This window comes from Manacus vitellinus, unplaced genomic scaffold, assembly GCF_001715985.3.
Source record: "Manacus vitellinus isolate BGI_N305 unplaced genomic scaffold, ASM171598v3 scaffold_5_pilon, whole genome shotgun sequence".
NCBI lineage: Eukaryota > Metazoa > Chordata > Aves > Passeriformes > Pipridae > Manacus > Manacus vitellinus.
Genome location: NW_021940682.1, coordinates 20,775,805 through 20,790,670, shown reverse-complemented (window position 1 = coordinate 20,790,670; position 14,866 = coordinate 20,775,805). Strand labels below are relative to the sequence as shown.

At 43.1% G+C, this 14,866-nt stretch overlaps 1 protein-coding gene and 1 non-coding gene across 5 annotated transcripts in view; both read left to right on the top strand.

Moving 5' to 3' along the window:
- The first annotated feature begins 97 nt into the window (after positions 1 to 97).
- TRNAW-CCA lies at positions 98 to 169 on the top strand. The gene has a single exon. It is a non-coding gene; the product is annotated as a tRNA-Trp (tRNA).
- A 1,282-nt stretch (positions 170 to 1,451) lies between these two features.
- Positions 1,452 to 14,866, top strand: part of TMPO (thymopoietin) — a 28,468-nt gene continuing 15,053 nt past the window's right edge. Inside the window, exons 1-2 of one of the 4 annotated variants that reach the window (XM_029963561.1) lie at positions 6,956 to 7,386; positions 10,709 to 10,752. In XM_029963561.1, coding sequence (XP_029819421.1) covers positions 7,143 to 7,386; positions 10,709 to 10,752 — 288 coding nt within the window. In that variant the 5' untranslated portion in view covers positions 6,956 to 7,142. Of the gene's footprint in view, positions 1,575 to 6,955; positions 7,387 to 10,708; positions 10,753 to 14,866 lie in introns of those variants that run through there. The other 3 variants (XM_029963562.1, XM_029963563.1, XM_029963560.1) reach the window with 3 other exon arrangements.

The window sequence follows — 14,866 nt, the reverse complement described above, 5'->3', positions numbered from 1 at the left end:
CTCGCCTCACCCGCCCCGCTCCTCGAGCCCCGGGGGTCGCGCGGCCGATGGCCCGGAATGGGCCACTTCTAACTCTCGGACGGCCCCTGCCCAGCAGGACCTCGTGGCGCAACGGTAGCGCGTCTGACTCCAGATCAGAAGGCTGCGTGTTCGAATCACGTCGGGGTCACTTACTTTTCTTCTGTTCCTCGCAGGGGAAACCGAGGAACATCATTTTTGTTCTTTTCTTTCCCCCTACAGCCTAGTCTACTGTTTTCGCTTGAGGCTGAGAGGGCAGCACGGTGTGGAGGGCTTAGTGGGGGTCATGGCATAGATTGGTGCTGTAGCAATGTAGTCGTAAAGATCCCGTTGGAAAATTGGTATGTCTTTGTTTATGGTCTTTGTGTATATAGGACTGTCTAATACCATACTTAAACACAAAAGGCAAGAACCTGTCTAGAGACTTTTATAAAGACAACCCACTGTGTGGAAATGATGAGAAAAAAGTCAGAAAGTTGTATAGATTTATAAATAGATGTATAGATATATAACAGATGTATAAATTTTAATGGGGACAGAGCTCCCCAAAATTGCAGGGGTACCATTGTTTTCAGTACAAAAATTCACTTAACAAGGAGAGGAAGTAAAAGCAGAGGCAGCAAGTGGTCTTATGTAGTCAAGAGCTCAGACATATGCTTGTCTTAAGAACCCCAAAGAAGAATGAAACCCTGACAGGGAGGGAGAGGGGAGCAGGGTGCCTGTGGAGGGCACCTCAGAGGGTTAGGCTGCAGAACAGAAGAGTTTTCTCAGAGTAGACATTTCCACACGCTGAGGTGCCAGAGGCAGAAAGGCACAAAGAGTACTTAACTTTGATCTACACATGAGATAGCGAGTCCTAGAAGTAGTACTTTAGTGATTTGGAGAAACTGTAAAATTTGACACTTGATGAAATTGAATTAGAAGAGAAATAATAGTTTGTCAAGGGCCCGAATTTGAGGAACAGACAGAATGCCACAGATACAATTCTCACTTTGTAAGAACTGATGATTAATATTGTAAACTGTAGAAGAAAGAATACAGAAGTCCTAGAAACCAGATTCAGTGGTCATCAAATTATGTGGGGTTTTTTAAGCCAAGTAATTTGGGGTTCACATGCTAATATTTGTTCCATATATGCTTAAAACCTTTCAAATACAGAAGTTCTACATCTTCCTTAAGCAATCTGTTCAAGTGCTTTCCTATTTTATTACAAAGGGACTACGTGTAGTTTAACCCTGATGTCTCTTTTGCTGTAACTTAAATCCAGCCTTTGTGTCATTGTGCTGGAGAACAGGTTATTCCCTTCCTTTTTATAGATACTTCTTACATATCTGAAATTTGTTATGCCTTTCTATAGCTGTCCTAGAGTAACAAACTGTGTTTACTGGGGCTCTGATTGTTCGTATCACTTTCCCTCTGGAGTCTTTCCAAACAAGTTGCATTTTTAAATGCTCAAAACTGATCACAGTGTTTCAGCTGACTCAGACTTTACCAGATCTGAATGGACATGGAGGACTGCCTCACAATGCTATGCTGATGGGATTTCCATTTATGCGGTTAGTCCTTTTTTTTCTTTCCTTTTTTTTTTCTTTTATGTGTAATCTGTGAGATGGATGCATTTTGTATGGGATGCATAATCTGTTACATATTTCTGTGATCCCACAAAGTATCTTGTCTCTCTGCCTCACCATCCAGAGAGCTGGATATAAGAAGTGGTGGCAATCTGCTTGCATTCCTATACCTCTGCCAAAGCAGGTGCTCTGCTCTAAAAACATTCCAGTTTGTTGCCAGGCAATACCTCTGGCTTGCAGTAAGGGGTTCAACTAGTGACAATACAGAAGATCTGCTTATAGGAGTCGAAGTTTTCCGGGCGTGATTTCACACTAATATACCTAACATGAGTGCAGGTTGTCACAAAACAGTCCATCTCCCTCTGCTCTGTCCATTCCTGCCTGCGCATTCCCCTCCTTCCCCTTGGATCACATCTTGCAATGGCACAGCAGCAGCTGCTGGCTCAGCGTGCAGATCCAGCGGCACAACTACTAGATCCAACACAAGAAAAGCACCAGGAGTGTGTGGGACAGGATAGAGAGCAGGATCATCCCCTTCAGCAACAACCATAAATACTAATGGCTTAGTTAAGGTTTTTGTCAGCTGTTGGAGAGAGAGCCCATTGTCCCTAAATCAAAATAATCTAGTTATGTCTCAAAACTAAATGAAAAAATTAAATGTGCCTTAGCTATATGCAAACTCTCCCTCTCAATTTCCTACCAGTGAAGTGGGGATAGTAGTTCTCTTTAATCTCACAGCTGTTTTATCAAGTTGATTCCATTAATTCTGGGACACTTAAATATTCTGGTGGGTATTTGTCTCTTACCAGCATTTCAACAGCACATGTGCTTCTGTGCTTTTTGTCTTCTTCTAACTTCTAAATGCTTTGTTTTTAACCCAACTGATCTCTTTACGCAGATGTTTTTTTTCTTATGAAATTGTTCCTAGCTAAATATAGACAATAACTTAAAATCATATAAGCTTCAAAAAATTGTGGTGCTGAGGTAATAGCTTACACATGGTAAACATAGCTTTGGCATTATCTCTGTCTGTGTATGATAGAAATAGATATACAAATAATTATAGTTTGGAAATGATTCAGTATAAGAAACTACCCTGAAAATTGTCCTTTTCATTTCATTTGTCAGTGTACTTAAGTAGGAGCTGATACTTCTGTTTCCAGTCTTTGTTGGTACAGGCCTTTGACTATCACAGTGTCAGCAGTAAGAAGTTTTAAAGCAGTCGTACACGTTTCTTTCCCTGCCTGGGAGCAGCTGTACAGTGCTGGACACCCCTGTATTCACCTGTCTGTGCACCATGTCAGGCAACACCACAGAGCAGCATTCCCCAGTGGCTGCCAGCTCTAGAATTGCTCCAGAAGCAATGTGCTCCATTATAGTAAGGCACGCTTTTTTTCCTTATCACTTTGCCATTTCTACTTCAGATGTTTCTAATAAAAAAGCTAGTTATTAGGAAGCCACCTAATTTTTCTAAATTAATCAAGAATGTGGAAAAGAAATTATTGATTCTAAAAAGTATAGTTACACTGTGCTATAATGATTAGGCAACTGCTTATTTTATTTATAGTAATGCTTTCCAGTTTCTATTGCCTTACTCAGATGGAATATCATTTTCATAGTGAAACCCGCTGTGCACCAAGACTGAATTAATACTTCATATATAGCTTTTTTACATTTCCTTATCAGCTCAGTCTGAGGCAACGGCATGTCTGTAACACTTACTTAAATGCCTTGGCTATGAACAAATTTATAGTCTTCACAATGTTATGTGTTGAGGCAAATGTTACACACGAATGCCAGTTATACATCTATACTTCATTATGAATTGTTTTCCAAGTCCTCCACTGAACTTAGGTTACTTTTTTGAACAGATATAGAAAATATATTTTTTCAGTGTATCACAACATAAACTATCTATCTCATTTTTATGGATAGCCTTAGAGATTAGGAATTGCACACTTGGGGAAACTCAGAGCTAGAAATCTGAGACAGTTTAAGAGACATTCAATGTTTTCATGTCAAAGACGAACATATGACTGAAAAATCTCTTTCTCACGCTCAGGAAGACTAACAAATTCCAGACATTTGGGAGGGTCCTACAAAGGAAAGATTTTTGGCTTCTCCTTTCAGCATATTTCACATTTTTAGGCAAGCTTACAACAGTTTTTTTAACCACTAAAAATGGCCATAGTCTCACAACATTTGCATTTCTTTTCCTAAGCTTCCCTTTTGTCAGCATTTATACTGACTACCTGTTTCTCGGGTAGAGGCAGGTATTCTGGTCTTTGAAAACCAGAACTTGCTGCTAGGGATAAACATTCAAATATTGGAATGCTTCACAGAAGGCACAGTAAAACAACAGTTCCATGTTCTAAACAATGACGAAACAAATCCTTGGATAGGCATACGGACCACCTCACATTTGTGGGGTTTGTTCCCCACTGTAACAACATTAGAAAGATCTTTTGAGCTCGTTCATAATGGACTCATTCCCTTAGGCCCCTTGACTGCTGCCTAATGCTAAAAAATGTGACTTACTTTCCTTCCAACCAAACAAACAATAAAGGTGTGGATCCTCGGCTGTATAAAGGTCTACAAGTTGCAGGTTCCAGTGTTAATTGTCATGCGTGTGTACATTTTGGTGCTTTCTTATATTACTTTCCCATCTTTGCTTTGCCTGGAGAACACCTGTTGATCCCAAGGTGCAATAATAAAGAGTAGAACCCGTAAAAAGTGTAGAACCAGTAGGAGACAGCTTGTGCCAAGGATTGTTTAGGGACTTGGCTTCCCAGAGAAGTCTATTGCTCTGAAGAAGGGTGACACTAAATTATTGTATGGTGCTTTTTAGCTTTTGCTGCTTTGGAAGCGGCTAAAGTTAAGGCAATAAGAGAGTTCAGTATCTGTGCAAGGGAGTTACATCAGTGTAACAATGTAACAGAGTAAATAATTCACAAAAAAGAAAAGATAATACGTACTTCTATAGTTGGGGAAATGACTTCCAAAACTTAAATGGACTGTAAATATGCACTTTAATTAATGTTAATCTGAGCCACAACCTCAGTGGCTCCACAGCCTCTGTATTGGAGTTTGAACAAATAGCCAAAACATAAGATGTCAAGTTTCTGCTGTCTTTACATTTGTATGCCAGTTCTGCCTGACAGCAAAAAGGCGAAAACACAGATCCAAGATAAGGCCAGTCAACCCATCCATTTGTTATGATCAAAGCTGAATTGTATTGATTTACTACTTCATAACCATGTTCCTGTTGGGGTTTTTTGTGCTACACTTAATGCATTAAAACCAGACTTAACCATCAACATAGACTTCAAGCTCAAGAGTTTTAATTCCTTCCACTCCTAAAGGGTCACTCACAAGAAAAGTCAGCACCACCTGTATTGCACATTATGATCAGTATGATGAATTGCAAATGGTGGCTGCATTGTTCTAAGAAGCACAATTCAGGCCTATTGTACCATTATTGTCCCTGGTGTTAAATGGTGACTGCACCAACGTTTTAGCTTGTATTTTCACTGTTAATTTTGGCTAAAATTCCCCAGACCCAGTTTCCCCTTACACTGCTTTAAAACATTTTAGACTTGGTATGAGTTGACATGGTTATTTTTTACATTAATATGATAGCTGAATAATCTCTCTGAAGCATACTGTGCTACTGGTTTCATATCTGAATAAGAAGCAAATTCTTAAAGGTAGGGGAAAGTCTATTTTTCAAGGCACCTAAAAGCTTTTTAAGGTGAAAAATACTATCTACACTTTAGTACTATCAAATTTGGAGAGAAATTAAATTTCCTTTAACTATTTCCAAAACACCCATCATTTAATATCCACGTTCCAGGAAAAATTTTGGATAAGATATGCTGAAAAATATACAGAACCATCTCATTTGTTCTATTCAGGCTTAAAAGTATGTGATACTAGTCAATCCACATTGATACATATTTGCTGTGTATGCTGTTAATGGAAGATATTTCTGCCCACTGCTCAGCCTTGTTGTATAACAAACTGAATAGGTGAAGTATATACAACACCAAGAACCAAGCACTTTCAGATAGAAGTTATAATGAACTTCAGATGATTGCCACCTCATTGAACTACTTGCACTAAATTAATTCCTCAAGCTAAACTTCTCACTTGTATTAATTACTTTGTTACACCACACCAATTCTTCTGTGGGAAGCATCAGGCTTCCTGGGAGCGGGTCCTTGATTTGCCTCGAAATTACTTTCCACAAAGATAACCCTCATCACCTTCATCTAGCTGATACTGCAGCTATGGTGAGATAACAGGAACAACAGCCACCACGACAACTCCGTGGTGGAGCACACTCGAACAGTGGAAATCCCTCTCCTCAACAGCAATTTAAAACTCTTTGTGGAACATAAAGAGGAGTGGGTGCAAACACTAACAGTCCTGTTTTAGGTCTATGACTGATGGGCAAATTCAAAAGCATAGGATATATAGTCAGTTCTAAATACTAAACCCTTCCCATCATAAAATACAAGCAGTACGTGTTCCCAGTAACCAGCATGTAAGCATAGAAAGATTTAACCCGCTTGTTTAGAGACTGCAAGACTGTCTTAAAACTCCGTTCTACTTCCCCAGCAGGGACACACTTGAGAAATTTTTGAAGTCAGCTTTATAAGTAAGTAAATAAATAAATAAAACAACTACGTGCCTTTCAAACTCTGCGAAACTATAGATGCGATTTTTAATTTATTTTTTTTTAACATTTAAGTCACGCAACGGCAGCAGTCGCAGTAACAGATTAGCTACCGGTTTCCCGGCTGGATTTCTTCTGGAGCCCACAGCTAACGGGTCAGGCGCAGCCGCGCGCTCGGGCGGCGGCCAGCGCAGTTATCCCGGGGGACAGCGAGCTCCTGTGTCCGCCCGGCCCGCGCTGCAGCCGGCGGGAAGGAGGGAGGGCTCCGCCAGCCCATCGCTCTGCCGAGGGGACAGCCTTGGGGGGCGGCGGCGCGGGCAGAACCGGCGGCAGGTGACCGGGATCACTGCAGGTTACTAGGATCTCCTCAACCGCCCGCTGCGCTTCTCATTCCCTTCCTGGCGGGGAGAACGTAGCCCGTGACCCGAGAGGGCGGTGGGGAGACCCAGGAGAGCGCCGGGCGGCCTTAGCGGGGGTGTGGGGGGGCGGTGCCGCCGTGAGGGACAGCTCCCCCCGGCCTACCCAACCCCGCGCGCCAGCACCGCCCCACACGCCTCTCCCGCCCGAGCCGAATTTAAACTGCGTGACTGTCCCTCGCGCAAAGCACCAACGCTGCCGGGGCCCGCGCGCCTTGCCCCTTTGCCGCTCGGCAGCCAATAGCGGAGCCGCTTCCTTCTCCTCCCCGCCAATCGGGGCGCGGTTTATTGCCGGCTGGGAAGGAGCGCTCGTTGCGTGCGCCCGCCCGCTGTGGAGCTGGTCCCTGGCGCGGGGCAGGCGAGTCCTTCTTCTCCTCCTCCTGCTGCTCCCCCGCCCCTTCTCCCCGCGCTTTGTTGCTGCCTCTCCTGGGAGAGCGGTGGCGGCGGTGGCCGGCGGCGATGCCCGAGTTCCTGGCGGACCCGTCGGTGCTGACCAAGGAGAAGCTGAAGAGCGAGCTGATCGCTAACAATGTGAGCCTGCCGGGCGGCGAGCAGCGCAAGGACGTGTACGTGCAGCTCTACCTGCAGCACCTCACCGCCCGCAACCCGCCTGCTGTCGCGCAGCGCCGACTTCTCCAGCGACGAGGAGCGGGAGCCCCACCTCTCGGCGCCCCGGAGCGGCGCGGCCTGCCGCCGCCGGGGTGTGAGTACAGCCGCCTCCCGCCCCGCGCCGCGGCGGCTTCCCGGCAGCCTCGGCCCGCTTTCCCCGCCCGAACGGGGCGGCCGCTCTCGCCCGCCGGCCGCGGCGCGGGGACCCGCGTTGAGGCACCGGGGCGCCCCGCACGGCCTCCCGCGTGGGACCGGGGCACCCTCGGCTCGGCTGAGCGCGCGATCGTGCCCAGCGGGGACGGTCCCACCACCTGGGGCAGAGCGGCAGGCGGCCGCTGCGTCGAGGGGGGAGCTGGGACCGTGGGTCGGTGCCGGGTGGCCGCCGACTGCGCGTCCAGGTCGCGTCCCACCTTGGAGCGACTGGCCCGTGCGGGAGGGCCCCTCCAGCCGTCAGGGCCGCGCGACCGCGCGTGGGAGGGTGCGACAGCCCCCCGGTTGTAAATTGGGAAGCCTTTACTATGGTTTGGCGGGCGGTCTCCTAAGTAGAAAATTTCGGTGTTGGAGGAACTAAGCGAGAGAACCGCGCGAGGTTGCATCTTACTGTGGGAGAGGATTCCTGTCAGCTGTCTCAGTTGTACTGCAGCAATGCTACGCGGTGTAAATACCTCTAGATGAAAGGAGGAATCTGTGAGGGAACAGCTTTCACTTAATGAAGTGGACTGTTTACTGTAAAGAGGATCTGCATAATGTAGATGTCTCGCTCGTACCTCTAAGCATGTGTTTTATAGCAAAGGGCCTCTGCTGTATGCTCAGTTTGTCCAATGTATTTGCTTTCTTAGACTTTATCATGTAAAGGAAGAGGGGGAGTTGAAGCTATTTGGAATTTTTCCCTTTGGGAAAATGTGATTTCCTTCTTAGCTTTTAATAAGTGGTCTGTAAACTTGCATATATTGAGAAAGCAATCGTGTAATTGATAATTCTAAACTGTCTAGTCTCGAGTAAGGGCTTGGATACTGATTGCCAGTTTCTGGAGTTGTGGTGTGTGTGATATTACAAGTATTTAATTGTATCTGAGATACTATCTTTCAAAGCTCATTAGTAGAGGGAGTGCAGAGAAATTGAATCCTTTTAAGGTCTCTCATGCTTTGGCCTCCAAAAAACAGTTCTTGAGTTAAGAAATTGAAAACTGCAACTTCAAGAGGAAGAGATTTCTAACCAAGTTATTTAGTGCTTTTTAACATCTGTCTAATTCAAACGGTTAACTGGCATTCACTGAAGTAACTTTACAGTGAACTAGACACTTTGCTGGCTTACAGTGATCTGCTGGTAGCGCTCATAAGGTGCTTTTGAGTAAAATAGGATGAGCTTGGATCTGACTTGTTTCACACTTGTTGGAGGAGGAAGGTCTTGAAACTGCTGAAGTTTCTTTCCTAGATCTGATTTTTCCTTTCCACAGTGCTTAAGTTTAAACAATTAAGGGTGACTTTTTTGATGTTTACAGAATGGGTGGTACTCCTACACTGCTGTTAACAATGTCTGGAAGGCTGTGTGCTATTTATGCTTATCTTGTGTATTAATATCAGAACACTGTATCATCATAACTTCCAGGACTTCAGCGAATATTCTAGTGATAGTTGTTCAGATTTGGGTCCGTTGTGCCCTGTATTGTGTTGTTTCCCCCTGCCAAAAAATCCAACCCCAAACCAAAACACACAGAAAAATCCTAGATAATACCGGCCAAGCAAAACAAACAAACTTGGAGGATGTATGTTTGTTGCCTGCTTTGTGCAGCTTAAGTAGTTCTGAAATTGTTTGTAGCTTGATTACCTGTTGTCCCTGTTAATGCCTTCTGGCACAAGAGTGCTTTTCTGATCAGCTCTCCTTCAAGAAGAGTAATCTACATGTCCTCAGAGCACTTGGAACGGAGAGGTAGAGCAAAAGTAAGTCTGACATCCCAGAGGACTGGGGTTCTGGTGAGGAAAAAAAGCAAAATATCTTGATAAGATTAAGAGAAGGTGGAAGGGGAAGCACACAGACCTCTGAAAAAGAAGAAACTAGAAATAAGGGGCGAAGAGAGGAAGCGGGAACGGCAAGGATTTATGGAAAGGAGGAATAAAATAAAGGAATTCCATATTACCTATAGGTCACTTAGTAGGCTCTGGAAACAAACCTCTGTCTCTAAACTCCTCTGTGTAAATTCATTGTTCTATACTGGGCATTGCTTTTATGTTTTACATTTAAAAGGGCTAGAAAACAGATTTTACTGGGTGCACAAGGAAATTAAAAGTACTTTATAACATGTACTGCTATAATGACATGTTGTTAGGTTGAGATCTGAATGACAAAATTGCAGTGTTTTAATAGCTCCATATTTATGTATGTTACAGGTCTTAGAAATGGTAGTATTGGCTTGTGTACCTTGGGGGAGTTTTAAACCATTTGTTTCAAACTTTTAGGCAGTCAACTAAATATGTTTCTAGAACACCAAAATACTTGACTGCATTACAAGTATATCTTCCATGGGATTAAAAACGTGGACTGTGTTTCCTGTACCACTCTAAAAATTTACTGTTGCTTAGCTTGAAAGTTACAGAAGTTTCTTCAATCCAGATGACTCAGTCAATGCTAGTATTAACTTGTAAAAATGTTTGAAAAAGCATTTACATAGACTTGCATTTTGGAGGGTTCTGTCCCACTGTGCTTTCTCCTACTCCTTACTTGGTATTTCTCTGGCTCTAGCTTGATATTCTACAAACCTTAAAAAACCCCACCCAAACCAAGCAATAATAAACGGTTAACAAAAACCCCTAACAAACTGATTTGGGAGTGAAGACTCACTCTCGCTGTTGGAATGAATGAATGCTGGATGTTTAGAGGGAGAAGCAGTAAAGGGTCAGAATCACTCTTGGAGCAGAGGAATGTGTTATTTTGAATGGAGGAGAGGAGCAACACAAGTGAGAGACGTAACCTCGTTTTTCTGAAGTTTGTGCTTTTTCAGTAGTAATACCAACACAACAGTTGTCAGTGCTTAACTGTGTGCTGCCTGCTGAAGGCCAGCAGTCTTGACAGCAATTCTCTCTTGTTTAGCTTCTTTGAAAGGGTTGGGATTACAGTTAAAAAGCAGTCCGTCCTTACTTTATGGCATAGGCTGTCAAAGATCTACAAAATATATTCCTTAATATGGCTTTTGGTGTGGAAAAAAAATATTGTAATGAGGATACTGTGTTGGCCTGAGTAAGGATGGTCACGCTTGGTGGTGTTCGCTGGATGGGTTTACTGGTCATTGGGATTTCTCCTATCCCGCTCTGGGCCGTTTCACAGTTCCCTTTGTTAAGAGCCGATAGCTGTAACCCTGTCTGGTCCTGCAGCCCGCTGGAGCGCAGTGCCCGTGTCTGTGGAGCAGGCGGAGGGCAGAGCGGGTGCGGCCGCGGGCGGCAGGGGGCGCTGCGGGGCCGGCGGCGCGCGGAGGAGCCGCGTGTGCGGGAGCGAGGCCGCGGCTGCTCCTGGTGGGGCTGGGGTCGGCACCCTACGGGACCAGTCGGCTGACTGCGGATCCTGAGGAGGGGAAGGCGCTGCTGCTTGTGAAATGGACAAGTTCAAAGGAGTACTCTGAATATCTATGCTGCAGCCACTGAAGGCTAAACCAGGTCTCTTGATAGTGGAAGTTAGTGTTTTGACATTGCTGTAATCATTAGTCATTTTAACCTGTGTGCATTGTCATTTTAGTGTTCTTTTTTCCTAAGTTCTGGGCATTCGAGGATGCATTTAGGTGCACATTTTCTATTGATAAAAGTTGTGCAGAGACAAAACCCTGTAGTTTTAATTGTGCTACAAATGATGCCTTTTCAATCCACCAGTCTTTCCAGCACAGCTCTATGAATACTAAATCCAACCCAAGTTTATATATCTCACTTTAGCTATACTCTTACCAGGAGAGGAAAAGCTTTTAAAACCATGCCTGTTCTTCTCAGTCTGATAATATTGTCTGGAAGAGTCAGCTTCTCTAGCTCTACTAATGTCTTTAAGCAACTTTTTTCCCTAAGCTTGTTTAGCATAGTGGTATGTGAGGACAGTGTTTGGGTATGTGAGACACCTGTTTCCTGCAGGGGAAACCATCTGCATCTGGATGCCCCTGGTCTTGGTTAGTTATGGGCTGAATATCAGGACAGAGCTCAAAAGTAACTATGAAATTGCATTTTTGCCTCTTTTGGACCATTGTTTTAAAACACATGCTGAAAATACTGTCTTGACACCATTGCCAAGCAGGAACTGTTCAGAGCTCAGAATGTGTAGGTTATTATGACTTAGCTAATTGGTGTATATCATGTCCTGGAAGAATCCCTTCTAAAACACATTGAGTGAAATTTTTGACCTTTAAAGTGATGATTTGAAAAAGATCAGTCAGATGTCTCTTCCTCAGATCTGTCAGTGAAGGTATGATGAAATCATATGGACCTGTTTGATGAAAGTTTGTAAGGGAGACGTATCAGGTAAAGATGTTCAGGTTGGTTTGTTGGTTTTTTTGGTTTTGTTTCTTTGGGAGTTTTTTGTGCTAATTAAGTAGCCAAGTAAGTTCAGAGCTAGCTTCAATCCTTTATAGTGAGAATGGTATGGTAGTGATAATATCTGTACCTGAGGTAACTGTGGCTTCAACTCCTTCCCTATTGGAAAAGAGAAGGAAAGTAAACTGGTAATTTATGAAGATTAGGTGTGTGGGAAGTGAAACTGTACTCAGATAGGTGAGTTGATGTAGAGCATACATGCTTACGTAGTGAAGAAAGAGAATCTATTTGGTGTTCCCTGTGTGTGGCTGTATGTCTTGATGATGATGTGCCATACAAATGTGACCCAGAATACGGATTTAAAACCTTTGTGGCCTTTTAAATGGCAGTCATCTGCTGGCTGAGTGACACCTGTGGGCAGTAGGGGAGAGATGACCAAAGTAATTCCCACTACAGCGAGAAGTCCTGCCATGCTGCTCTGCACCTTCATATTTTCTGCAATTCTAGACTCATGAACTAAGGAGATAAGCTTGTTAGAGTGCTGGGGTAATAATTTATATTTAAATAAAAGAATCCCACTGAAGTAATTTTTGTCTAGCAGTGCATGTCAGTTGTACACCAGCCAGGTCTCCAGGTCAGCATTCAGTTGATTGAGCTATGAGACCCACCAGTTTGGTTTCTCGATTTGGTTTTTTGTTGTGAATTTTTACTTTTCACCTAAGTGAAAGAGAGTTGTTTCTGGAAACAACTCTTCATTATGTAGCATTCATCTGCTTTCAAAGTGGATACATTCCCTTCACTGGAACCCAGCATCTGAAGGGAGAAGGGGTTGAAAGAGTTGAGTAGTCCCTAATCTTAAATATAAGATTTTATTTAGGACTTTTAATGTTTACCTTTATTTAGGACTGTTACTGTACTTAGGCTGACACTTACTAGCTGGTTAAAAGGTAGTGAGTTTTTTAAGTTGTGTGTATCAGGATCTTTGAATTGCTGCTGCATAATTTCCTTTCCGTTGTTTATTTTGTCTGTCCTGTAGCTCTTGGTAAATGTTGTCTCCAGGCCTTTGAGGTTAAAAAGTTCAGTAGGATTTGGTTTAAAAAAAGAAAATTCTACTGCAGGAAATGTTTGTGTATGGTACAGAGACCTCTCTATTTCATAATGTAAGTCTATTATTAACACTTCACATATGCAGTTCCTTATCTTCACCTCTCCTAAGAAATATTTATTTGTTACCAGAGAGAACTCTGTGCAAACTGGAGAATTAAAGAGCATTCTATTGGTGTGATTTGGCCTTTCTTTAACCTATCTTAACCTCATTCAGAGAAACAGTAAATAGGCCCTGACTCTTTCTGCTTCTAGTGATGAAGCTGCACCTGTTTGGGATTAAAATCATTGTGTATCCTGGTGTAGGTGCTGTTTACCTTGGGATTTGAAAATGCTGCTTTTGATGATGTCTCACAGTTGTTTATATTATTTAATAGCTTCTTCAAGATGTTACTTATGTGTGTCTTTGGAATAGTGCTGGAACTAGTACAGGTGCTTGTGAAGTTTGCCTGATAAACTGGTCTGTGGCTGTTAATTGCTATTCATCAGAAATGGCAAAGGTGAGGTAGGTAGCTTCCAAGTCTGAATTCTGATCACTTGTGTTTTCTGCTCTTGTTAATGGAAGAATGGGAAAGCTTTGTGCAGTCAAGAGATGATACTGAGAGAAGATGAACTTCTCTTGTGCTCTTGTTCTTCTGTCGCCCTAGTACTGAGAATGCTGTGTAGCAGCCCCATGGTTATAATTCACTACAGTACTTGTTTGAAGACTTGGTTCCTGGGTAATCTGAAACTGAGCCTGACAGATAATACTACCAAATTGCCATCTCTTCGGTATGAACAAATCTCTCTCAAGTGAAGTGTGCAGATCCTTTTCCATCTTCGGTTTTCTATAAAATAGGAATATGGAAATATGTTTTTAATGCTGCTAGCTCTGGATGGAATATAGATGATCTTGAGATGAGGATTTATAGGTCTGGGTATATTGTTGCAAAATATATTGCACCTAATATGTGCGAAGTGATCAGTGGCACCACCTTACTGTGGCCAGTCCTGGGTATTGCCACAATCTCATTTTAAGCACTTCACCTCTGCACCACAGTGGTCACCAGATCAGGAAAATGTGTGTGTGTGTGTGTGTGTGTGTGTGTGTTTGTTGTTGTTTGATTGCTTTTTAACTTGCAGTGATAAATTTTAAAGCTAGCTCTTTTGATCTGTCTCATGGCATAGTCCAATGGACAAGTTGTCCTGATGCACAGAAGTGTAGTGGTGCTTTATACTATAATAGTAGTGGTAATTAGAGCTAATGTTGTTGCTGAGGTTAATGCTTTCATACCACAACCAAGATATGAGAGAAATTCTTCTATCCTGCCTTACGCTAGGGCCTGATCTTGTGGTCCAGTGAATGATTAAATGGCAACTTTGTACTTGTACCAGTGAAGTCATTTGCTTCTGCGCTTAGGAGAACAGGTGTTCAAAAGTAAAAGTTGTGACCTTGAAGAGCACAAGATAATCAATACATCTGGCCCAATTATTGAAGAGTGCAGATTACTTTCAACTTTTTTCATTCCCTCCCTGCTCTTTTTCTCTGCTGGAACTGATTATTCTGATGGTCTGTGTGTGACAGTAGTGCAGGAAAAAGTGAAACAGTATTTGGAAGGAAAAACCAAACTCAAAGATACCATGAGATATGTGAGTTTACTTGTGTTAAAATACCATAGTACTCATTACTTGCAGTTAGATTTTTGATAGTTAATATTTCTGTAAAGCATCCAGCAGAATGCTGAATAGTGCTTCTGCTGTATATTGTCATAGCATTTTCTGTGGTCTCTAAGTGATATAAAGGTAGAGATAGGTGAAAAAATTAGGTTTCCAGTTTCTTCAAAGTGTCATTGAAAAGCTGATTTCCTGCACGATGCTAATTTTCTTCTGAAATACGGAATAGCATCTTGGTTAATCTGCTTGATGATGTGTGCAAACACCGGAGCTGTCAATAGTCTAAACAGATCTCAACAAGAAAACCCAGCATTT